Below are 24,857 nucleotides of genomic sequence, written 5' to 3' on the forward strand. Positions count from 1 at the left end.
ACTGTGATGCTTTCATATACTGTGATGGAATTCCGGGATACTGTTTCCTTTTCTTCTGTTGTCTTGATAGACGGTCTCTATTCCAATTGGTATTGGACGAGGACAAAAAGTACATGCATAGAATGGCATAGGGTTACATAGCGTGTGTGCAAGATCTATCCATATCCGTATATTGTGCTCTGCTCCAACTTTCTTCTTCTCTATCTTTCTATTTCTATGTAAATAGTCTCATCCTCCCCTGCTATAGAAATGCCAATATACCAGACTCAATGCAATATGACAGTCACATCTAAATGTACCATATCCACAAACAGAAAAAAAAAATAACATAACCCAAATCATCAAACATATGGCAATGGTATCATCAAAGATCATCAAGAAAAAGACCAACACCAGAAAATAACATGAACGCAAACCGAACCCTTATATGTTCTTCTCCCCCAATCCAACCCCCTCCTTCCTGCCCCGATGAATAGCCTTGAGACACTGCCCAACGCCCTCAAGATCACCAAGCAACCCAACATGACCCCGCTCACTCTTCACCAGCCCATCTTTAATAATCCTATATCCAGGCGGCAGCATAGCAGCCGAAGCAAGACAAACACCATCACCAGCCGCAAACGCAAGATCATCGTACGCATCAACCTGCTTGATAGTCTCACGCGACACAACTCGCGCTCCGTACACAGTCGGCAGCGTCTTTCCGTACAGCACAGCGGCAGGCGGGTACCTGTTCTCCGAGTGGAGTGTCGGCCGGAACGCCAGGTTCTCCTTGAACCGCTTTGTCTCTGCCAGCGTGCGCTCCAGGTACTCCCTCGCGGCGGCGTGCGGGATGGTGCACGTCGTGGCGATTTTGGAGGTTGCGGTGGTGCTGCTGCGTGGGTGTGCGCCTGGTCCGACTAAGTCGTCGGCTGGGTCGTGGGCTTTTTCAGATGCGTATGCGGCGTATGCGGCCGCGCTGTGTGGTGAGTTGTTGTTGCGCGCGGAGACGTCTTTATCTACTGCGGTAGCAGAGTGGTGTCCGTCTTGCGGGACGTGGTGTGGGTCTTGGGTGATGGATTCGTCGGAGTCATCGCGAGGACCCATGGAGAAGCGCTTGCCGATTATGGGGATGTCTTTGAAGCCGAGGGTGGTGGGTGTTGGGGGTACGGGGAGAGCTGGAGCCATGCAAGGGGAGAGACGGTAGTCTTCCCAGGTTTGAGCGTTGAAGAAGTCGATGCGGAATTCCTTTTGCTTTGCTTGTCGATGAAACAGTGCCCGTCTTCGGGGAGGAGGGCGAAGCTCGTGCGGAAGGTGAAGTTTACTTGGGCTGTTAGCACGCGGGAGCTGATGAGGACGTCATCGCCATTGCGGAGTGGTCCGAGGATGTTCACGCAGTGCTGTGGTACGCCTGCGTATACGACTCCGGCGAAGAGATCTGGTCGCTCGTTGACCGCGTGTCGGGTGATGAGACCGCCTAGGCTGTGCGCGATGACGATAGCGCCGCGTCGGGGCTCCCCCGGCGAAGGCTCCTGATTGCATGGCAGGCTCTCTAGGAAGGCGATGAGCCTGCGCGAGAGCAGCTCGGGGCTTAGACGCCAGTCATATCCATAATCGTGGACGCGCATTTCACCACGCTGGGCATTCTCGCTCCTGCGTAACCGCTTCATCAATCGTCGACAGACGTCCACCGGGCCCACGTGGGACAGAACCCCGGATGGAATGATGGTCTCCTCCATGTGTTCCTCGTCCTCCGGTTTCAAGCCGACCTCCAAGTCCACTTTGCGCAGATTCAGACCAACCTTCATCGGCACCCAAAGTTGACGATGGGGTGGCTTAGCAGACCGCAAAATTGATCCCCGGTAACCTCCTAGGATCACAACATCGCCCGTGAGCTCTTCCATTGCTTCTTCCAAGACTGGATGTGATGAGTTAGAATTGTGCCGCGGAGTTAGCGGTGGGCTTTCAGCCCGCGGTGATTGTTCCTCTTTGGAAGTACTACTAGCACCGTTGTTGTTACCGTTTCCAAGCTCTGGCAGGAATTGACCCCACTCATTGCGGATATCCTGCAGATGGAGATTCGGCATGCTGAGCAGCCTGTTACTCGAGTCTTGGAAACTATCTTTGATTGCCTTGAACCGGCTGTTTACCTGAGAATGTACATTCTCGTATAATGGTCGCTGCTCAAGGGACGATGCCGTGGAAGACGCACGCAGATACAGCGATTGATCCGACGAGGACCTCCGCAAACTTGGCGGTCGACCGGGCATGACTGAACTAGGCCGCCGTGTAAAGGAATGTTTCGCGGCCGAGGTTCCATCTGGCGAGCGCAGCTCAGGTATCGACTGAGCGGCTTCTCCTTCATCGTCGATGCTTGAACCGCTCGGTGCAAGAGGTGACTGTTTCTGATGCAGGACCAGCGATGATGTTCTTTTCGGCTGGCTCAAGGGTTTTTTAGCTGCAGGGGCTACCGTCTGGCTGCGAATTCGATTTTGGCCATTGTGGGCACGGAACGCGAGAGAAGGCCGTTTCCTCAAAGAGGTCAGGTCAGGTAGGAATTTCTTCAACTCGTTGGACCAGGCACGTGGCCGGCGAGGTAATGAATTCTTCAACAAGGCCCCGACAAAACCAGACCGCTGGCTCCCGGCTGCATCTTTCGACCCGGTTTTCTCATGAGCCGAGGCAAATAGATCGCTGCGAGGGCCATGCCCAAGCTTGCCTGGTTCAGGCTCATCATACTGTGCGGAGGAGTATGACGGCCTAGGTTTATGTTCGCGTCTTTCCCCGCCCGTTGCTGGTCTTGGTGCCGATGTTGGTGCTCGTTTTGGTTTTGGTGCTAGTGCTTTTTCAACCTTGGGCTCCACCGTTTCAGGCTCGGCCGTGAGTTCCGACGCAAACAGACCATCCTCGCCTATAGTATCCGGTATAGTCGAAAAATATGATCCCTGGTGTTCCAGCACGCGATTCTTCTCTTCCACGGGGGTTGCTCGGGCCTTCATGCGGCTCTGCTCGCGCCCGATGCTAACCCCCACCACGTCGCCGGCGGCATCTTCATCGGTGACCTCGGTCGAGTGCGGGATGGGTTCGTCGCTCAGTGGTTCGTCGCTATCGGAGCTGGAGAAGGACGAATATTGGGAGGGAGAGTCTGACCCGAGCAGATTCGAGGATGCCGTCTCCGAGGGGTACAATGCCTGTTGGTGCGAGTTTGTTGGGGCGGCCGTCGCACCGCTTTCCGACGCCGGTTGGTCGGCGGAAATTGAGGCCATGACGATATATGCCGAAAAAGAAAGCTTATCAACCAGTTTCAAAGCATGAGGTCGTACGAGTGTGCAACTGTCTCCAAACCTGGCATTGGCTATATGCACAAATGTGGGCCAGGATCAAAATGCGGAGTAAAGGATTGTAGGAATGTCTGTATAGAATATACTTGAAGGAAGAATGTTGTGTCGAGTGCGTTCATAACTGGAAACAGGTGGGTTCCACCAGCACAGCCTTCTCGGGTCGGTCGGATGGTCTCTGGAACTTACGTTGTATAAAAGTTAAAAAAATTCTAAGAACGTTTAAGAACTTTTAAGAATGTCTTAGCAAAGGGGAGATGCTTGGCTGATGGATACAGGTTTATGGAGTATATTGTATCGATCTCTTTCTACCACTATGATGTATGATCGGCGTTGGATCCGGGCCCTAACCTTCGACGGTATAGCATACAACATAACTATTTCAATGACTATGTTCTTATTTAATATCCCAGATTCCTAATTACATTTCCAATATCACACATTATGTTCTATGGTCCCTGTGCCCCACAAACTGACCAGTCCGAAACTCCTCCTCGCCTCTATTCGCAATCTCTTGATTCCGCTCAGCACCATCCTCAGACCCAAAAGCCCGATCAACAGCGGTAGTCAAGTTTCCACGCAATGATTCTCCAGCGCCCTATAACAAAATCAGTTTCTCATTTCCCAAGAGCAGAAAGATTCCAACTTACATGAACCGACGCGAAAGCTTCCTTCACTCTTTCCCCGAACTTCTCACCAGACCGTCCATGAGACCCATGAGTCCCATGAGCCGAACGATCACCCATTTCCGCGCGCTGCGCTGTACTGGCCGTGTACGGGAGCGGCGCATCCCCTACAATCCGGTCATCGCTGCGAGGCGACGGTGAGAGCGGTCGCTGGTGGGTCTGGGTCGGTCCTCCTGCCGATGCTCGCGAGTAACTGGCTCCTGTGGCAGAGTTGTAGCCCTTGGATTCATCGTAATCGGATCGTGTGTCGTGGAGGCCTGTTGGGATGCCTTGGGCGCCAGTTGAGGAGCCGCCACCCACTTCGCCGCGGGCAGTATGGATTGGGTCGGCGTGTTCATAGCCTTGGTAGGGTGGTTGCGACATGATTGAATATGTAAATTGTATTTATTTTTCTTGTCTCGGTGTTATTAAAAGAATGTGGCAGTTCTCGCGGTCTTGCAGTTCCTGCTTTTATACTTCTTGGTCAATGACGTCATGATGAGAGCAGACCCTAGATCACCCGTTCGAGATATATAAATATCTTGTTGCGGTCATTGAGGGCCCTTCTGGGATGGATGACATAGACATCCTATTGTGTCCTAGTAAAAAAATAATGCATTTCCAAGAAGCTGATTATTCAACACTTCGACTTTGGCCCGGGGACAAGCCGAGGCCCAAGGAGCAGTTTTCCTAATCTGGAGTGTCTCCGATGCTACATATGTTGGAGATATTTCTACCTTCTCCTCTTCCTTTTTGACACCGAACGTTCTCTCTTCACTCATAATCCCCTCAAACATCCTTCAAAATGTCCAACAAACAAATCATCTATAGCAAGCCTCCCGCGCCGGCCATTGACCCCTCCCTCAGCAATGGCACTTTCCGTCTAAACACCATCCCCATCCCCAAAGATGTACCCACAGACAAGCTGCTCGTACGCGTGCACTACCTCTCTCTCGACCCGGCCATGCGCCAATGGCTCACCGCCAAGCGCTCCTACATTGCCCCCGTCGAGCAAGGCGCCGTGATGCGCGGCCAGAGCATCGCCCAGGTCCTCATCGTCGGCAGCGGTCTGACGTCCAAGTACAGCAAGGGCGACTGGGTCGTCGCCGGCTCCGGCTGGCAGGAGTATGCCGTGGTCGGCGCGAAAGAAGCGGAAAAGATACACGTTCCGGCAGGCGGACGGCCCACAGACGCGATGTCCGTGCTTGGCATGACCGGGCTGACGGCATACTTTGGCATGATTGAGATCGCGCAGGTGAAGAAGGGGGACACGGTTGTTGTATCTGGTGCTGCGGGCGCGACGGGCAGCGTGGCTGGCCAGATTGCGCGCATCAAGGGCGCCAAGCGTGTTGTGGGGTTGGCGGGGACTAAGGAGAAGTGTGATTTCCTGGTGAAGGAGCTTGGTTTCGATGCTGCGGTCAATTATAAGGATGCGGATTGGAGGAAGCAGCTTAAGATCGCTACGCCTGAGTATATTGATGTCTTCTTTGATAATACCGGCGGTGATATCCTCGATGCTTGCTTGGCGAGGGCGGCTACTGGCTCGCGCTTTGCTATCTGTGGCGCTATCAGTCAGTATAATGCTGCTAAGCCGCAGGGTCCGGCCAGTTTTATGAGTGTGATTGTGAGTTCTCTTGGGTTTGAGTGTGTTTTTTATGGGGATTTCGGCTAATTGATGACAGTCACAACGGATCACCCTGAAGGGTTTCATTGTCTTCGATCATGCGAAGCAATTCCCAGCTGCACTCAAGGATCTCGGGACTTGGTTGTCCGAGGGTAAGCTCAAGCGCAAAGAGTATATTGTGCCTGGTGGCTTGGAGGCTGCGCCTCGAGGTCTCATTGACCTCTATGCTGGTGCCAACACCGGTAAGATGATGGTCGAGGTGGCGCCGGTCAGCGAGGCGTTGGCTGTAAAGGCCAAGCTGTGAACGTATGACGATGATAGGATTCTGATGCAGGCCATGCTAAATATTGCCTGTTATCTCAGGTAGTAAATATATTTCCAGCATGAGGATTCTCAAAAATGTAACCAAAGTCACTTCTACAATAATCAATAAGATACCTCCTACGTCACAGTTGGTTTTGTTTTCTTTCTTACCTGCTTTTTCTGTGTTTGCTGTCTGTTTGAGTCTTTCTGCTCTGTTGTATGGTACAATTGAAGTGACGTCATTCTGATACATAGGAATTGGATGCTATAAAGATAGTTGATTGAAGCAACGGCCCACCTGCAATTGATTCATGGCCGCAACAGACAAAGTATGACTAGAACAGGTTCGAGCTTTGTCGTAATGACTTGTCCCCACTTTACCTCGTCTATATATACAGCCATGCCGCGATTATACACACCAGTCCTCAACAAAAACCAAACACTTCTAAGGCCAAATCCATCAATCCGACCCAAGCTATGTCCTCTCCTACCTTCTCGTCAATTCGGAATAAATCCTACCAGAAAAGCTCCCGCTTCAGACAAGACCAAAACGGCAGCCATTGAAAGCAACCAAAGCTTCAAGCTAGAAAAGCTGTTCAACGTGAAGGACAAAGGTGAGCAATATATAACCCCAATGTAACAACCCTATCCTAACAAAATCAGTGGCCCTAATCACAGGCGGCGGCTCAGGAATAGGCCTAATGGCAGCACAAGCCTTAGCCGTGAACGGCGCCAAAGTATACATAACCGGACGCACCGCAAAAAAACTCGAGCGCGTAGCCTCTCTCTACGGCAACAACATAAGCGGCAAAATAATCCCGCTCGCAGCAGACGTGACCGAAAAAGACGAGATCAGAAGACTAGTCTCGGAGATCTCCACACGCGAAGGCTACCTCTCAATCCTAATGAACAACGCCGGGATATCCAGCCAGACGCAAGACACTGAGCGCAAAGACGCATCTGAGCTCCGGGAAACTCTGTTCGATGACCCGGCTGCGACGTTCGACGAGTGGGACGAGGTGTTCCGCGAGAATGTCTCGCATATCTTCTTCATGACAACGGCGTTCCTGCCGCTGCTGCAGCGCGGATCGGAGGTTGAAGATGGCTGGTCTAGTACTGTGCTCAACACGACTTCCATGTCTGGGATTGTGAAGATGGCGCAGCACCATTTTGCGTATAATGCTTCCAAGGCGGCGGCGATTCATTTGACTAAGTTGCTTGCGCAGCAGGTTAGTTCGTCGAAGCTGCGGGTTAGGGTTAATAATATTGCGCCGGGGCCTTTTCCTAGTGAGATGACTACTGGGGAGAGTGATGAGAAGCAGAAGAGTTTCATTCCGGATGAGAAGTATCGGGTGAAGGTTCCTGTTGCTAGGCCTGGGAGAGATGAGGATATGGCTGGTGCTGTGCTTTTTGCGGTTTGTAATCAGTACTTTAATGGGCAGACTGTTGTTATTGATGGGGGATATGTTCTTGCTGCTGGGTCTGCATGATGGGGGATTCCTTAAGAAACATTTATCAGTCAGTTCCTCCTCCAATACCAACCATGCTCCCTAGCGATGCAAATGCAGTATATTTCTCAGTGAAAATAATGGAATGACTGCAAAAGACCTGAATTGCTTGTAATACCACTAACAACTACGTATCAACGATGAAAAGCAGCGATGCATCAAGGCATGAAAGTCGGGGTGGCTAAAAATACAAGATTGAGAAGTAGTGGGGAAACCAGGAAGAAGTGAAAAAGACCAATCAATGAGCTAAGAATATTGGGGTTCCTGGGTGGAAAAAAAAACAAAAAATATAAAGAGAAGAAAGAAACGAGTGGTTCTCATGCAGTCAGCCCAAGATACATAGAATAGACAAAACGGCTGTGCAACGAGTGACATTTGCATACGGGTAGATAGTAGATAGGAAGGCAAGCAGACACGTTGGCCAAGCTGTGATGCCATGCTATGCGCTATCTGCAATGATGAGGGTACGGTAAGGAGGAAAAAGGAAAACGAAGAAGAACGAAAGGCTGAAGTAAAGGTGAGAACCTAACAGACCAGAGCACACATATTCCGAAGGCGCGTATTATATCCAAGCCTATTGAATTGGCTGGCGCACCTTTCCAGCCTCGCGGACGGCATTCATGAAGTCATCCTCGTCGCCCGAAGCACCAAGAACCCAATAATCGGCAATGCCGGGGTTCTCGATCTGCCCACCGCCAAAGCCAGCTGCGGCAGGGGCGCTATGTCGCTCTTTGGGTTTCTGGGTGTTGGCTCCATGACTGCGGGGGCCCCAGCCCAACACGTCGCGCACAGCTAGACGGGACTGGTCATCACTCTGGTGGAAGGAGAACAGTTGCGATTGGAGACAGCCCAGAATGGCGACGGCGGAGCGGATCATAATGCGATCACCCTCGAAGACCCAGCAGTCCCAGACGCGGGAGATGCGCTCGAGGTCAAGGCCGTTTGTCAGCAGCGAGCGGAATATGGGCTCCCAAATCTCTGCCTCGGAAAGGTTGAGGGTGTCGGTCAGGTGAGTGTGTAGACGGGTGAACTTGTAGCGCAAGGTGTCTGAGGCTAGAGTGTAGGACCGGGCCATGGCGCCGCGGTCCCAAGTGAGGAACGCGACGGGCAAAGGACGGTTGAGGGCGTTGGCCATGGCAAGGAAGGCGGAAGCGGGGGTGGGGAATTGCAAGACGAGGAGGGCGGCGATGGTGTGCAGACCGTGGATATATCCTACGTCGCTGCGGTACATGCAGTATGCTTGCAGGACGTCAATGAGGGTTTGCCGTAGTGGACCGCATCCTTGGAAGAGGTTCAGATCTGGGAAGGCCTTGGGCACGTCCGTTTCGATTGCCTCAAAGCAGTCCAGTAGTCGTTTGCTGTTCTCGCTTTCTACATCTTTCTTGCCTTGGAGATCCTTTGCTCGGAGCAACGCTTTAGTGAAGGTTTCCTCGGTTAAAGCTAGTTCGTTGCCAATGGCTCGTTTCCATATGGTGCCCCGGTTGCGAGGCGGAATTCCACGCCACCATAACTCGCGAATTCGGGGCTCGCGGAGAGCGCGGTCCCAATTCGGATACACATATTCATCCCAGATGTTCTGCAGTGTAGCTCGAGTGTTATCCTTTTCACACTGTGCATTTGCCTCCCTGGCAGCTTTGCGTTTCTCTGAAATACCAATTAGAAGGCCGACAATACTTTACGGATCTTGTCTTGCACATACCGATTTCTCGAGACTGGGCCATCATTTGCTGATACTGCTTTAGATGTTTTCTCTCCTCCTTCTGGTCCTTAGGCGGAAGCCAGCTGGGGCGTGTCCGCGTGAGGACCCTTTCTTTCTCCTTGCTAATTGGCAGCGGATCGATCATGATATTTGATTTCTGCAGAGGAGGTAAAGCGACAGCATCACGGGATGCGCGATGCGAGTCCTCGCTGGACTTCCGCAGAGCACCGGTTTGAATATGCTCCTCCCGCTTGCGATCTCTATCATCAGCATGCAGCTCCAGAGCTTCAGTGATGATCTTAGCTTCCTCCGACAAGTCAGATAGGAAACTGTTATACGAGTAGGTACGAGGGTTGCGTGGCGACAGTTGTCCACGCTCCGGTCCTGCGGAGCTCGATCGGGGTATACGCTTCATGCGGGATGCCCTGGCCGTATTTTCGGACGCTTGCTTATCGCTCCCGGGTATGACGTGCTGGATAGGCAGTGGTCGCCGCCCGGGGCTGCGCCCATTTGGACTGGCAGACCGTGATGGAGCCCGATCTTGAACTGGGCGCGGAGAAATAGGGATGTTCCACAGACTTGCATCGTCCGGTAGTTCATCGTCCGAGTCATGGTATTCTTCCTCCAAATCTTTGACCGACTTGCGATTCGGTTGCCAAGTTTGTTTCTGGATGGGCACTCGTGCAGATAGCGGAGAGAGACCCAGGCTGGTGCTCGAGGCGGAGCGACTGGATGTCGGCCGTAGTGGTGAGACAGACCGTGACCGGCGAGCTTGCGATGGTGTCAAACCGGGTGAATGCAATGTGTTGCCTGGATCCTTTCGGGCTGCAGTTCTCGCAGTGAGGGAGCCTGCCGACACATTGGTCGATCCGCTGTGGAGCGGGGGCAGGGGGCTTCGCTTGCGAGGCTTGGGGACAGCGGTCAAGTCGCGAGTTGAGGCCGCAGGGACTTTGCTTGATATTCTGGCGGCGGGCGACCGTGCCATCACCCCAGAGCGGGCGTAGGAGCCTCGAGGATCGGCGTATGTCAAATCGGTATCATCTTCCAAGCCAATGTCTTCAAAATTCGAGATGTCCGTAAAGATACTCTCCGCACCGTCCAGGTGGGAGGAGGAATGAAACGAGGAGGATTTGGAGGATTTGGACCCGGAGAGCTCGGGGGGTGAATTGGGTGTCGGGAAAACGGTGGTCATGATCTCATGTAATTATTCAGATGTATTGATCCCCGCAATTATGATCGACCTGAAAAAGTACACAGGGTGGGAGGAAATTGGCGGATGTCCGGAAGGGGTCAACAACGGACGTGAAGATCGGTGTTTTTGAATGAGAATGGTCAGGCGTTTCCAGACAGGAAATAATAATACCGCAATAGAAGTCGATTAATGTTGAAACGAATTGCAGGCACAGCCGCAGCCTGATGAGATCCAGATCAGGTGTAGTCGTGTAAAGAGGGATCAGGAGAGAATATTACGGGGTGACCATTGAGGGCCAGGGGGGTGTAGAGGGTAAACAAAAACAGTAGGAAAAGAGTGTGGGGGTGGAAGTAAGCAGAAAAGAAGTAAAAGATTCAAACGAGAGACGAAGACAATGAGAATCCAAAAGAGAGTGAGAAGAAGAAACCGTGATGCTCAAGATTGCAAGCGGAGAGCCTCAGGCCGTTATGCCGCACTCGGTCTGGCTGAGAACAGGGGGGTACCTCGGCGCTACCTCGTTTCACTAGGGTAAAAAGGGGCTATGAAGAAGTAGCGATAAAGTATTCAACACATTCTATGTTGTATGTGGTAGACGGTAGATGGAAACTGATCTCTACCCAGATGGGAAGGGATAACCTACATAGCCTTGAAAGTCTCTGAACACAGATCAAAGATATCTTGATTTGAACCCCTGAACCCTGATCTGTTTCAATCGGATTTAGCCGGATTTGTGCCCAATGATGCTGGCGGGCTGAATAGATTGTGGCACTGTATGCACTATTTAATTGGCCCCAGGGAGATGAGCGTATAATTGTGCAATTATACAAGTCAAGGGCAATTGATCGTACAATTACACCGGTTATTTGAATTTGCAGACATTCCGCCAGCACTAACTATTCTAGAACCGCCATTCCTCAAACATAGCATTTCCCTTCTTCACTACCTGTGCTATTCTCGAAGCCTCGGAATCTGATGTGGGTCGAGAATCTTTACTCAGCGAGTCTAGCCAGCGCAGCACCACCGCATACCGTGTTTGCTTGCGCTTCAAAACAAACCGAAATGCCGCAGAAGCCAGATACTGTAAATGGGATCGCTGAACGAAACACGAGAATGGGGACTCCGAATTACCAGCACGCCGGGCCTGGATATAACGGTTCGTCTGCCAAATCAGATCGCGGATAGTCTGTGTTATGATGGCAGGGCCGGGATGCGCACGACCCCGAAGCGACTTCATATAGCGGTACATCCTCATGGCAGCAGTGATGAAGCTGCAGTAGAGGTTGGCTAGCACAACTGCGCGCGAATTGTGTCCGTCATCAATGTACATGGAATATAGCTGCAGACGGAATGAGGAGAGCATTTTGCGGTGAAAGGTATGGCCGGGTAGGCGGGCGGCTTCAACGGTTAAGGCATCGGAGAGAGTAGCAGCAGCCGACTCGCCGCCCTGAAGGATGCGGCCTTGATCGCGGTGGAATTCCAGCGTGTGAGTGTCGATGAGACTACCGCAATATGGAAATAATGTGCTTCCTTCTAATCTGGGAAGTAAAATCCCGTCAACCGCTGCGCTGAAATTGGCCATGCTTTTCGCTGGATTGACCTGTACACCGTACGATGGTTGGCCCCTAATCATTACTTCCAGGAACTGCATTGCCACAGCTACATCCGGTGTGACCAGGAGGAAATCGTCCACGAGTCGCAGGAGGAGAGAATCCTCGGGTTTGATGAAACTCAGGACCTTTCGCTCAAGCTCGGCATAGAAGAAATTGCAAAGGAGGCTGGATAGCACGGAGCCTTGAGGAATGCCGTTGCGTTGGCGGAAAAATTTCTTGCCTATCTTCACGAGGTTGTTCTGGACATGTTCACTGAGAAGTTCCAGAAGACCATCAGCATCATTTACTTTTTGACCACACTCAACAAAAACGGTGTTGGCCTTTCGCGTCGTGCTTTCGCTATTGACGTAGTCCGGTAGGTGTTGCGGTTTCATCGCAGGAGTAGCGCGACTCAGAAATTTTCGTATGGGCTTTCCTTGTTTCGCAGTAGAAGCGGGCGGGTGGATCTCGGTATGCTTTGCGATGCAGTAGCTCTCTTCAGAGACCAGTTCTTCGATAAGATTAAGCAACTTTCTCTGGGGGATAGTGTCAAAACAAGCTTTGATATCAACCTTGACAAAGTACATCGGTGGGAGCTTGGATTGCCAAGGTCTAGAAGCCGAGGGCAGTCGTTGGGACAGTTGTTCTTTGTACGCCTTCAATCGGCGGTGCATGTCTGCAACGGAGAGTATCGACGAGCCCAATTTGGCAGGAGCTTGCTCACGCTCATAGGTCAACATGTTATAAATAGGCGTAATACTTGAATTGATGCTGATGCCAAGGTACGTTTCCCGTTTCCCCCATGACCGTGTCTTCAAATCTCGTTTGCGAAGGTTCAAGATGGGCCGGATGCCTGTAGACTTGGGAAGCAAACGGAGAGCACCGAAACCAAAGGACCGCCGCGCCAGCACACGTTGGGCTCGATCTGGCTCAAGCTCCTCGAACATCATTGCCTTCAAGTCACCGAAAGGTTGCTGGGTCAACTGCTGCCACACATCATGGCGGAAATAGAAAAGGCGGTTTCGGTGCGCTTGAGACTCGGTGACATAGAAATGCGAACGAATGAGAGGAATAAGAAGTGAATCGAAAATCCAAAACATGAATTCATGGAGTAGCTCGGTGCGTTTGTGCAAGTCAGACAGGGCGATCTTCGATCTTGTCTCAGATGGCAGACTAGTCTGGACCTGGGGTGGCGCCAGCCAAGGAATGCTTGTTATCTAGCGTGCGGATCAGTACGGCTTTGTCTCAGACGATCAGTTCAGTGCAAGCAATGACCAACCTTGACACCTTTGCAGACTTCGTGTAGACTTAGACTTTCGAATCGGCGCAATTTGATAAATCGGTCAACATGTCTGAGAACCAGCTTGAAGTTCGAAATACCATCTGGACCAACCCCCCAAAACTGCCGTGGGATCAATTTCTGGATTACCGCTCGACAAAATGCCGAGACAGAAGATGGCGGAGTCGCATGATCAGTTAGACTGACTTGAGTCTTTCGAATCACCGGTTTCTCGGCATCGTTTCCACAAGATGTGTCGACAGCTATGTGCGGCTCTGATCTCGCGCCATCACATGAGGTCTGCGAACTATCACTTGGCGACGGGTAGTTCACCTGTGTTACAAAATTTGACTCGAGAGAGGAGATAGGCTCGCTTTTTTTAGCATCAGTTGTGGAGACAAATGCGCCAAGGAGTCTGGGTTCGGTTTGCTGCCAAAGGTCAGCTACACAATCCTAGCCAATGTAAACAAAAGTGTCTCACTTCGGTTGGACAATAGTATCGCAGCAACTCTCCGTAGGAGCATTGTGCGTTGCGGTTCCGGAGCTTCCGGACAAGCTCTATAGTAATTCCACGAAGCCTCTTAGGTACCTTGACACTTTTCACGCCACCGCAACCTGCGTCTGCTGATTCATTCCCGGTCTGGGGCCGCTGTAGTCGTTTCTGTTCTTCCAAATGAGATATCTCACTCTCACGAGACATGAAACCCTTCGAGTCATTCATCTGCTTGCGTTGATCCGAGTCCAGCGTAAATACATTCAGAAGGCCAAATTGCCGGGGAAATATGTACTTCATTACATGGACTGTTTGCGCCATCGAATCAAGCGATGAGAAACGGCTAAGAACATCTAGTGGGAATTAGCATAAACCTAAAATCCATTATTCAAACGGCGAAGCACGTACGTTTCTGTCCTAGTCCAGAGGCTACTCCCTGTTTAGACTCGACACGCCCATAGAGGATACGTCGCCGCATAAACACAATGTTGTTTGGGCTTTGGAGCGTCTCGGAACTCTGTTTGCATTCAGCTTTCTCTTTGGGATGTCTTTGACCAGTGGTAGGCATTGAGTCTTGTGCTGTGGCAGCAGAGCCGTTGGCTTCCGCAGATGCGTCGCTCAGAGGCTCGAGGTCCGAGAGTGGGATACCTATAAAAATATCAGCAAACCGGGGTCAACTCTCTCCCTACATCTCGACCGAATCATACCGCTAAGTTGGTAGTAGATGCCATTTTCAGCGTCGATCGGAGCAAAAACTCCGCAATCAAAAAGGAGCTGCATCATGATCTCCTCCCCATTACTACCAAGCAAGCCAAGGACCTCTGCCCATGCACCCTTTTTGAGAACCTGGACATTCTGATTCGGAAACTGAGACACAATGCCTGGAATACCAGTGTGTTGAGCATGGTGCATAGACATGCGTTTGAAGCCATGCGTCAGCAGATGCTTGGCCTCTTTAGAGTAGCCATTGCTACGATTGAAGATTTTCCAGATCACAAAGTCAACCACCTGCGACAAGGATCAGCAATCTGACACCTGTAAATGATTCGGCCGTCATGGACGCACCTCAGACTGGGGACAGGTCGGCCCCGTATCGGTGCTGACGAGAATTGACCGCGATTGAGACTCATTAAAAGAGGAGTATTGCTTTTGTTGTTCGGAATTAAGGGTCGGAGACGATTCCTTCAGCACACCCACCAGAGTGGAGTCTAGCAGCTCCGCCAATGTCTCAGACGTTTGAAGTTGTGCATTGGTCCCTTGGTCTTCCCGCGAGCCCAATGTCAGGATGCGGCGCCGACGCGACTTGGAGGTCACGGGAAGTTTATGGAGCAGGTACTCCCGCAAGGGTACGACATTTCGGTAGTACAGGGAGATAACGGGATGGCTTGTTTTTGTTCCCAGGGGAATTGGCGTATGGGGAGGCCTGAAACGGCGGGGAGACGTGGTGATACCCGTGTGAGACGAGGACGTGGACCCGCGGTCCTTGATGGGTCTTTTCCTCTTTTTGCCCATGATAGGCGATTCTAGGGTTAAATGTGTAATTCCTTTTTCGGATTCCTGTGAGTTTGGTTCATTGCGTATACAACATAAGTTTTGATGGGTTCGCGCGACGCGTCAAGTGTGCGCGGCAAACAAAGTTCGAATACGCGAATGCTCTCGAACGCGACACCTTCCTAGTATCAGTAAATTTCGAACCATGGATGAGCCGTTGAAGTCTCTGAAGTCTCCGAAGTATATAAATGTCAACATACAATAAGAGACTTCCCTGGAAAAGGAAGTGAAATCAGGAAATCAGGAACCAATCAAAGCTACCAATTAAACATCGGAGCGAACCATGGAACGGGGCGGTCTAGATACTCCAGGGCTGGCCATTGCGTCTCCACTGCGTCATCCATGGGGGTCTCCGGGAGATTAATCTTGTTCCTGGGGGATGTCGAGGTACAATACGGAGGTATACGCCTGTCAGTTGCGGTATTGCTGGTGTGATGGATGTGTAGTCGAGGTATTTGCGATGTATAGAAAAAGGTACAAGCCGAGGAAATGATATATAGGATTCCTCCACGTACAGTACAACATCCAGCTGAACAATGAACAAAGACAAAGAAATCCACCACATCCGCCAAATCCACTCCCAAAATTCTTTAAACATATCATCCACTAGTCCCGATTGATTTCTTCCCTCTTCTCTTCTTCCTCGAGTCTTCTTCCTCGAACTCGTCACAATTCTTTCTTTCCCATCACAAAATATTGTTCAAAGATCGACACTGTAACTTCAACACCTCATTGTCACTAGTGCAGGTCAGCCTGTCAACACGGATTGGCCCGGAGAGCTAGCAATCTGGCCCACAGTCAGGATTCGCTTTGAAACCCCTCAACTACCAGGTTCCAACACCTATCAGCAGCCACGGCTGGTAAACAAAACACCCGTCTGGAGCTCGATCCTCCTATTCGTTTTCTCTCTCGCGACAGTTTAATTTCGGCAACTGGCCGATCCTCGATCTCACCACTCTACTCTTCCCCGATCCTCCCGATTCGAACTCCATCCAACAATCTTACCTTTCGAGCTTTGACCGGGGAAATCTCCCCTCGATATCGGATTTTTTTTTTGTTTGGCGAGTTGTCTCAAATATGAATGCTGAATGGGTGTGCGCCACCCAGGAGGATTGCTTTGTAGCCTGAATCGACTCACCTGCGACATTCCCGTTGGGCGACCATCCCGGAACAACGCACCAACGCAACCCGCCCAGAACCGAAAGGCCGCGACCAGTCCACGTCGACCTGTCGGCCTGAAGCATGCAAGATGTCTGGCGGTGACGAGCAGGGTTTTGATGTCCGGTATCGCCACCCACCTCCGTTTGGGCGACAATTGTCGGCTCCGGCATTTGGCCAATCTGCCAATGGTCACACTACCACTTCTTTAGGTGACTCGCCGACCGTCTCCTTCTCTCCCCAGGCACAACCGTCGACCACGTATGCTCCACTATCGTCGGGCTTCATACGACCCCATAATTCCTCTACTTCCGCGAATCACCTCTCGTCGGGCGATCAATTGCAAGATTGTAGAGGACGGGAGTCTCCAGACCCCGCTGATTATTATCGCCAGCGTGGATCCCTGCCAGGCACTTCATCCAATGTAAGAGAGGGGTTTGGTGATGTAAGAATGGGCATGGCCGCGGCCGACTATCCTTCAGTCGATGACAAAGTATCACCCCTGCCAACAACCATGTTGGAGTCATCGCGCACTAGACGTCAACCATACCGTTCAACCTCGGATTCGCCAACGTTAGGAGCTTCCTCGGTCAACATACCCCCGTTGCATGTGAACCCAAGGTCACGACAGCCGTCGTTCAAAGATCTTGTCAACAAGTTCAACAAAACCACGGATCAGGTCCTCCCTTTGCCATCTGTTTCGCGTCCAACCTCAAGAGCACCGAGCCCTTCCGGAAGTGTTGACGGAGAGCGAAATCGGGTGTTGCCACGGCGTCGTCAGTATCGTGATTCGCTACCGGAGTCGATCACCAGCAATCCTCGAGCGCCAGCGGATTCGAACCCGTCGTCGCCAGAGATAGACAGAATCGGTCCGGCCCTAGATACAAATAGTGCTGTTCCTCCCCCTCTGTTTCAACGGATCACAGAATCGCATACTCGCCGGCCATTGTTTAGTGAACTGTCGCCTATCAACACACAGGTTAACAACGGAGCCATATCGCGTTTACAACAACGCCGTGGGTCGGATGGAAGTATTCCAAGCCCAAATCCAGCCTTCCGTGAGCGTCTCGATCAATATCCCGCAAAATCACCACTCACGCCCACTGCATGGTATCTTGGACACACAACTTCTTTGGAGGCAGTCCAGGCCGGGATAAATAGCACCGGCAAACATCGCCGAGTCCTAAGTGACTTGGATAGAACAAGAGAGCCCCTTGCAGATCCGTGGAATCCTGAAATGGCGGTACCTGCGCCCTTGCGGCAGACTAAACCTGGCCATGGATCGCCCCCGGGCAGTCCAAATACCAAGTCGCGCATTCCTGTCTGCTCGCACCGTTTCGTCACTTCCGGTTCCGAAAGCTTATCCCCATCCTCCAATCCAACATTCAGCAGCCGATCCGCTGCCATTACCTCGCCGCCCAGGGGCGGCAGCCGCCTTCCTATTCCGTCACCTAAACAAAGTTCTCCCCGCATACCAGCAGATGATCCCGCTTCGTTCGCGACGAACCCGCGTGGTAGGCGGGATCTAACAATCGGCCGAACACGCAATCAGTTATCTGAATCCAGTCGGCGACTTGAAGCTTACATCGCTGAGCCGCCACCTAAAAAGTCGCCCCCGTTGCGCAGTTCACGACCTCGACAACCCATCTCACATGGTGCCGCGGTCTCCCCACGCTCCAAAATCGGGGATAGAGTTTTGAATTTACAAAAACACGCTACCTACAACAACTCGCGGTCTCGTCCTGAACGCAAATTACCTGAATTGGTCAAGGTTGATTTTGATGCTCGTCGCCGGCACATTCAACAGGCACTCTACCGACACTCGGATGTTCAAGAGAATCAGAATGACAGAGGACCGGACAAATCAACTGCTGGAAAGCTTCGACGTCACGCTTCGGTGCGAGAACAGGAGACGAATAAAGATCTCAAGCAATCGATGGATGAACCTACAATTACCCCTAACCCGCCTGTGATCAACGCCCCGTCATCCGACGAGATGGCCACGATGGTTAAAGACTCGACCGGCTCGGTTGAGTATGACGAAAATGGGGTTCACGCCGTTCCTAGGCTGCACCTCAACACTGCCCTGCCGGCATCGGATACAGCAGCGCCCCACACAACGATGGACTCTCCCACTCTTGGCCTCCCACAGGGTGTAGATTCAACAACTTCAGGTGAAGGACAGCCTACCGTTGATGACCCGACAGATTCGGGTGCCACATCAGACTCTGGTGATACCCATGTCACTACTTTTGATCCGGAGCCCCAGTCCGGGCTGCTGCAGCGCAATCCCAGCGTTTCTCAAACTCTTCTGGATCATATAATGCAAATCCGCGGGTCCAACCGGAGCGACGACTCATGCGACGAACCTGATTGCAGTCTTTCAGAGAATGACGACAGAGAGTCCATCCAGATTATGCTTGGAGATACGCCTTACTACAATTCCTCTAGTAGCAATAATACTCAGGAGCCTGAGCGTGCGTCAATGCACCAGGCTCAAAATGAGACTGATCTTCACAACCGATGGAGTATGAGTTCCTGGTCATCTGGACAACACCAAGATTCCACCTGTGACGAGCATTGTGACGAGAGTGGAGATGATTCTCTGCTACGAGGCCGTGAAACGGAACCACCAACTGAAACTTGTTCAGCTGTCTCAACAAGGCCAGCTTCAATAGTGGACGATGAATCACCAGCTTCAATTCAGGATCACGGCGTAATGGGTCCGAGCACACTTCAGGGATCTGAACAGTTTCGACCCAATGCCTTTTCTGATCCACCAAGCTTAGCTAGATTAGGCAGATGGGATTCGAAGCGTGCCACTCAGCTCTATCTGGAGGAGTTGACGCGAGGCAGGAGTCACCACCTTGGCCCAGCAGTTTACCCCTCGTCCGAGCCTCGATCTCATCCTGCAGATACACGTGCAGATGGGCGACCCGATAGCCTAACTGAGGATCCGGTAGTAGTGCCGGGGTTCAAGGATTTCCATGACTCAGAGACACTCTCACACACAGCTAGTTTGGTTGGACGTGATGATTGGGAACATGCGTCTCCGTCCATCATGGACTGGATGCAGATCGCAGCTGAAGATGATGCTGTAACCCCCGACACCGAAACCGATGGCATGCGCACTGAAGGGGTGCTCACCCCCCGCCTAGTGCCTTCGGCAAACCAAGATGCTGGCGCATCCAACAGGAACAATGGCCTTGGAGTCTCGGTTGATGCTCAAGCTTCCAACGACCAGACTCAGCCTCATTCATTTCCTTCGTCGGGATTCCTCTCGCCCTCAACGATGCACTCTACTGATAATGAACCTCTTGGAGGTCAAAATTCGCTTAATCCATCGGGCCACATTGGACTCAGTCGCAGTATCCAGGCTGCTCCTAGAGCCGCGGGACATAGCCCGGGCAGCAGTCAGGACTCTTCTTTCCGAACTTTGGAGTCTATTCAATCTCCCGAGGCCGCTGACTCCTCCGCTACTTCACTTGTCCCATCCACCGAGCAAACCATTCGGGTTGAGCCGAAGGATTCGCCTTCTCCGGAACAGCGACGTCTCAAGAAGCGACGTCACATAATCAAAGAACTTGTTGATACGGAACACACCTTTGGTCATGATATGATAATCATTGAGGACATCTACAAGAGGACCTCGCTCACGGTATTGGATCCCGAGGATGTCAAGGTTCTCTTCGGCAATTCCGACCAAGTCGCGGCCTTCTCCGACAAGTTCTTGTCTGATCTCAAACAAGCAGCTCAAAGTATCTACGTCATACCAAAGGCTCTGAGATGGACCAGCAAGCGAAAGCGCAACAATCAGGCCGCCGAGTCCATTGCCCCAGAAGGCGCCGAAGCAGCAGGAATGTCGGAACTCGAAAAGGATCGCGCGACCTTTGTTGGTCAGATTTTTCTCGCCCACATGACGCAGATGGAAAAGGTGTACACTGATTACCTGAAGAACCATGATGCCGCAAACAAGAAACTTCAGGCCGTGCAGCGCATTCCAAAGGTGGGCTTTTGGCTGAGCGAATGCCAGAAGGGTGCTATGGATCTCACGACCGCCTGGGATTTGGACTCTTTGCTCGTTAAGCCGGTGCAAAGAATCTTGAAGTACCCCCTTATTCTCCGCGACCTGTTGGAGTCCACGCCAAACGACCACCCGGACCATGCGGCAATTGCCAATGCTCTGGAAGAGGTCACGAATGTTTCTCATCGAATCAACGAATTGAAGAAACGAGTAGACCTCGTTGGTCAAGCTGTCGGCCGAAAGCGCAACCACTCTGATGTGCGTACCGGTCTGTCTAAAGCCTTTGGTCGCCGAACGGAGAAGTTTAGACAGCAAGTTGGCCTCTCCGACTTGTTTGAAGACAAAACCTATGATTTGCTAGCGCAGAAACTTAGCGACGGCTATTTCCAGTTGCAGGTTGTCATGCGTGACGCTGAGAGCTACTCCCGGGATGTGCAACTCTATGTGAACCAGTTCAACGAGTACGCCGATTCGATCGAAGAGATCATCGGCATGTCGCCTTCTCCGTATCCACAATTGGAGAGCAAGTGGCATCAGTTCAAGATGACAGTTCAGGAGCTTGTGACGACTGCTCTCCCAGAACATGTAAGTTATGTTATGTTTCTTTATTGAATCAACGCTAACTATTGCAGCTTGCTGTCGTCCGCAAAACGGTCATTGATCCGATGGTTGAACTACTAGGACTTTACAATGCACCCCAGCGGGTCATGCGGAAGCGCGACAAGCGACTCCCGGAATATGCACGCTACAAAGCCATCAAGGACCGTGGCGACAAACCTGACAAGAAGACCGTCGAGCAGGGCGAGCAGTTCCTGGCTTTGAATGATACTTTGAAGGATGAATTGCCTAAACTCTACGCGTTGACTTCCAAACTGATGGCAGCGTGTCTGAAGAACTTTATCGAAATTCAAACTGTGTGGTACAGTGTTCTACAGAAAAAGATTGGTGCTCATGTGGAATTGTTCCCCAATGACCTTGACAGGCTCATCAGCGACTTCAATAGTGACCACATTTTGATGGAGGCACGAGTGGGGGAGCTAAGTTGTTGCAACGGGGCGATGATGACTCATTCCCTCAATTTGGTCCCCCTGTCACCCGGTGACCAGCATAATTCCATGTCGCCTCGTCGTCCTTCTACGGTGAACAGCTCAAAGACGCGACCTGGGTCTATGACCGATGATTCACCGAACGTTTCCCGGGATTTCAGCGTCGGCAGCCAATCATTCCAGTCTCCCCAGATGGAAAGCCACTCCAGCCGCAGCAGCCGTTACCGAGCCAATTCCATTCTATCTAGCCGAGTCATCCCAGACACTTCCAATCAACTGCTGCAACAAGTCACCAGTGCTCCCTCCCTTAAGAGAACCAGCGACATCGAGCCTTTCCCAAGACTGCCAAGACTCAGCCTAGACACACCTTTCCTCGAGGATGTGATCAATAGCTCCTCGCACTCGAGCTACCTGCCAGCCTCCCCGACTGATCGATACTCGGGATTCTTCTCGTCCGCCATGCCCATGTCGGATGTGCCAGGTGATACTGCTGTAAATGGGCACCCGGAACGCAGCACCCCTCCCATAGGCCCTGCGGCGTTGTTCTGCGCGGCGAGTGTTTATGATTTTGATATTGACACTCGCACTGAGGGCGGATATCCCTATCTGACCTACGCCTCCGGGGATATCTTCGACGTCATAGGCGAGAAGGGCGAGCTCTGGCTTGCCCGCAATCAAGACGATGCCACTAGGACCGTTGGCTGGATTTGGAACAAGCATTTTGCCCGACTCAGCACCTGAATCAACAATCTCACGCCATGTTTTCGATCTATTCGCCAATCATTTTTCAAATCCGCAAGAAGAAAAACACACAATACACGGTTTCATACTAACTACAGGATATTACAGGATCATATTCAATGTTTCTTTTGCCTGTTTCTTTTTCTGATCTGTCTTCATATTTCTTCACAATAATACCCTTTGAAGAACAGGGCAAAACAAAGGCGACTACACCAGTTGCAATGTTGCTGCTTTGTCACTTTGATCTGCTTTTGTTTCGTTCGGCGTCATCTCATACTGATGATTTATGGTTTTTCTTTTCTGTCCATCTCAGTTGCTTTGCTCTTGTTTCCATTTCTTCGATCTGATCTCTGTTTTTCTATTTTTATGCGATCTCTGTTCCCTTCCTCTCATCTCAGCTCATGGTCTGAACCTCTTCTTCTACCTGAGCTCTGGGATGCACGTTTAGATACCCCTTATTCTTATGAATTAATTTCTTTAATAAATCCTGCTGCCGACTTATCTAAATCATACATTTCTACCTCGCAATGCTTCCTAACATAAGTCCTAATTTAGTAAACCCATCATGTGACCCCACATGTGACGCAGCCCGATCAAACCTGCCTGAGTCCAGTTCTTTTGGGGATTTGTCCCTCTTGTGTTTTCATCGCTACCTCCTGTTCCTGCGTCCGAGATTGCATCATTCCAAAGGAAAATCACAGCCTCAGTCTAACCTTCCCTTGCATGGCCACTGCCTGACTTACTTACTCTCAGCCTTGGCGTACCCCTCAGCATACTCTGTACTCCTCGACCAGCTATTGTCCATAAGCGCAATTGAAAATAGCATTAGCATTCAAGCATTCAATCCATCCTCCGCCTTCCTTCTCCGCCACCCATAAGCATAAGGCTGACGGCCTCCTTCTCCGAAGCGCCGCCCAATCCCGAGTTGCCGACCGGTCCCACTTCTACTCCGCCAGTGCAGAAACGGGGGACACATTCGAGTCTGTTACTTGGGACATTGTCGCCGTCTCTTTCGCCTCCGGCTTTGCTTGCCACTGCATAAACGAGGTTGTAGGTTGCATCTCATTTCCTCTGCGCGCGGGGCACCCGAACTCTCAAATCTTGCGCAAAGATCTGCCCCGTTTATCATAACCGCGATTTGTGGGGTCTGGCTTGGCTATCTGAGGAGCCTAGCACCGTGCACGTATTGCGTTCTCGACTGTGGCGCAGTGTATAGCTTCTCTTCCCGCGGCTTTCAAGGAATTCATATTCTAGCGGCCTGACTTCGGTTTTGTGATCAACTGAAAGGCACATATCATATTGCCGTCATGTTGCGCAAGGTGCGCGGCCGGTTTGGCGATAAGGTGGGTTTCGCTTGATTCGGTATTAGCGGCACGAGTACTGACTTGCGCAGTTGAACCCAGATGATGCATTTTTGAGTTGTAAGTCTTTGGAACAGAAACTGCCGCCTTGGTGAATCGCAAACGGGATGCTTACAGGTCGCCTTTGGGTGCTCATAGATTACGACGTGCGATGTATTGAATCAATCCCCGAAGCGCGAGAAGGGCTAGGTAGCTAACGAAGCAACAGTGACAAGAGAGGACATGCAAACTCTCAAGAATGACTGGCTCACAGACAACGTGGGTTTGAATGGCGAGAGAATCCTTCCAACTGGGACATGAGCTAATTTGTCATAGATCATCTCATTCTGGGAGGAGTAAGTCCCTAGAGTTGGTCCGACATACTTCACAGTACTATGGCACTGATCCTCGACTTTCCTGCTATAGATATCTCGAACATGAATTTCTTTCACGATACCAATCCTCCAATATCATCCTTCTCCGCCCCAGCATGTCATTCATGATCCTCCAAACCCCCGATCCACGCACCCTCCGCGAAGCACTCCCGGACTTCACTCGAGCAACCCATGTCTTCCTTCCCATCAACGACTGCCGCAACGTCTCCCAGGCAGAAGGAGGCACGCACTGGTCCCTCCTGTTGATCTCGGTCGTCGACCGCATCGCATTCCACTACGACTCGCTATACCAAGGAAACGTCTGGGAGGCAGACACGGTGACTCGCAAATTCGGATACCTCCTAAACATGCCCATTAGGTTCCTGCATTTAAACGATTCGCCCCAGCAAGACGGCGGCAGCGACTGCGGCGTGTACGTGTGTATGAACATGCGGTATCTTCTCATGAAGCGGTTGCTTATGGCCAGCGCACATGAGAAGGTGAGTATGAGTCTCGGAGGACGGAAGATCGATGCCAGTGCGTCTCGCAAAGAGATGGCCAAGATCATTGAAGGGTTCCGGAAGGAAGGCGAGCGCCGACGATCGTATGTCACCCTTGGTCAACCTAGCTGCACAATGCAGTAGGGGAACATACGCTAATATCTGATTCTAGAACAAGCGGCAGTCCTATGGGGAAGAAATCGAGGAGTCCCCCGCGTGTTGATTGATTGGTCTTTCTTGATTATTTTTATGAGTTCACGTCTTCTTTATGGTTCCATTACACACACTCGCAGTCTTTTGCAAAAGATAAAGCCTCATCAAACACATGTGGACATTGCATTGATGATCGTGTACTTATCAGCGTTGCATTACTTGAATGCGTACCATGAACTACATACATAAATGGCCTTCAATGTGCGTTGTGTTGTATCTACTTCTCATAGACTTATTCCTA

At 51.4% G+C, this 24,857-nt stretch overlaps 7 protein-coding genes across 7 annotated transcripts; 4 read left to right on the forward strand and 3 right to left on the reverse strand.

Moving 5' to 3' along the window:
• Window positions 1-423: 423 nt before the first annotated feature.
• On the reverse strand, window positions 424-4,366 carry N7518_000816 (uncharacterized protein; the record flags this gene model as incomplete). Its single annotated transcript, XM_057181744.1, has 4 exons — window positions 424-1,233; window positions 1,305-3,334; window positions 3,795-3,915; window positions 3,968-4,366. The coding sequence occupies 4 exons, from the start codon at window positions 4,364-4,366 to the stop codon at window positions 424-426; spliced, it is 3,360 nt and encodes a 1,119-aa protein (XP_057047094.1).
• A 421-nt stretch (window positions 4,367-4,787) lies between these two features.
• Window positions 4,788-5,910, forward strand: N7518_000817 (NADP-dependent oxidoreductase; the record flags this gene model as incomplete). Its single annotated transcript, XM_057181745.1, has 2 exons — window positions 4,788-5,606; window positions 5,665-5,910. The coding sequence occupies 2 exons, from the start codon at window positions 4,788-4,790 to the stop codon at window positions 5,908-5,910; spliced, it is 1,065 nt and encodes a 354-aa protein (XP_057047095.1).
• A 522-nt stretch (window positions 5,911-6,432) lies between these two features.
• On the forward strand, window positions 6,433-7,399 carry N7518_000818 (SDR family NAD(P)-dependent oxidoreductase; the record flags this gene model as incomplete). Its single annotated transcript, XM_057181746.1, has 2 exons — window positions 6,433-6,523; window positions 6,573-7,399. Coding segments are annotated over 2 exons (918 nt in total), but the record flags the coding sequence as incomplete, so codon positions are not given.
• A 592-nt stretch (window positions 7,400-7,991) lies between these two features.
• N7518_000819 (putative TBC domain protein) lies at window positions 7,992-10,308 on the reverse strand (the record flags this gene model as incomplete). Its single annotated transcript, XM_057181747.1, has 2 exons — window positions 7,992-9,061; window positions 9,117-10,308. The coding sequence occupies 2 exons, from the start codon at window positions 10,306-10,308 to the stop codon at window positions 7,992-7,994; spliced, it is 2,262 nt and encodes a 753-aa protein (XP_057047097.1).
• An 898-nt stretch (window positions 10,309-11,206) lies between these two features.
• N7518_000820 (telomerase reverse transcriptase) lies at window positions 11,207-15,181 on the reverse strand (the record flags this gene model as incomplete). Its single annotated transcript, XM_057181748.1, has 6 exons — window positions 11,207-13,114; window positions 13,177-13,605; window positions 13,658-14,022; window positions 14,078-14,317; window positions 14,377-14,677; window positions 14,735-15,181. 6 exons carry the CDS (start codon window positions 15,179-15,181, stop codon window positions 11,207-11,209), a joined length of 3,690 nt encoding a protein of 1,229 aa, XP_057047098.1.
• Window positions 15,182-16,469: 1,288 nt separating this feature from the next.
• On the forward strand, window positions 16,470-22,189 carry N7518_000821 (putative Rho guanyl nucleotide exchange factor; the record flags this gene model as incomplete). Its single annotated transcript, XM_057181749.1, has 2 exons — window positions 16,470-20,987; window positions 21,035-22,189. 2 exons carry the CDS (start codon window positions 16,470-16,472, stop codon window positions 22,187-22,189), a joined length of 5,673 nt encoding a protein of 1,890 aa, XP_057047099.1.
• Window positions 22,190-23,496: 1,307 nt separating this feature from the next.
• On the forward strand, window positions 23,497-24,630 carry N7518_000822 (Ulp1 protease family protein; the record flags this gene model as incomplete). The annotated part of the gene is made up of 7 exons (XM_057181750.1): window positions 23,497-23,532; window positions 23,583-23,610; window positions 23,689-23,703; window positions 23,759-23,808; window positions 23,866-23,885; window positions 23,956-24,507; window positions 24,576-24,630. The coding sequence occupies 7 exons, from the start codon at window positions 23,497-23,499 to the stop codon at window positions 24,628-24,630; spliced, it is 756 nt and encodes a 251-aa protein (XP_057047100.1).
• Window positions 24,631-24,857: the final 227 nt, after the last annotated feature.

Source organism: Penicillium psychrosexuale (assembly GCF_028828465.1).
Source record: "Penicillium psychrosexuale strain IBT 29551 chromosome Unknown utg000001l, whole genome shotgun sequence".
NCBI classification, from domain to species: domain Eukaryota; kingdom Fungi; phylum Ascomycota; class Eurotiomycetes; order Eurotiales; family Aspergillaceae; genus Penicillium; species Penicillium psychrosexuale.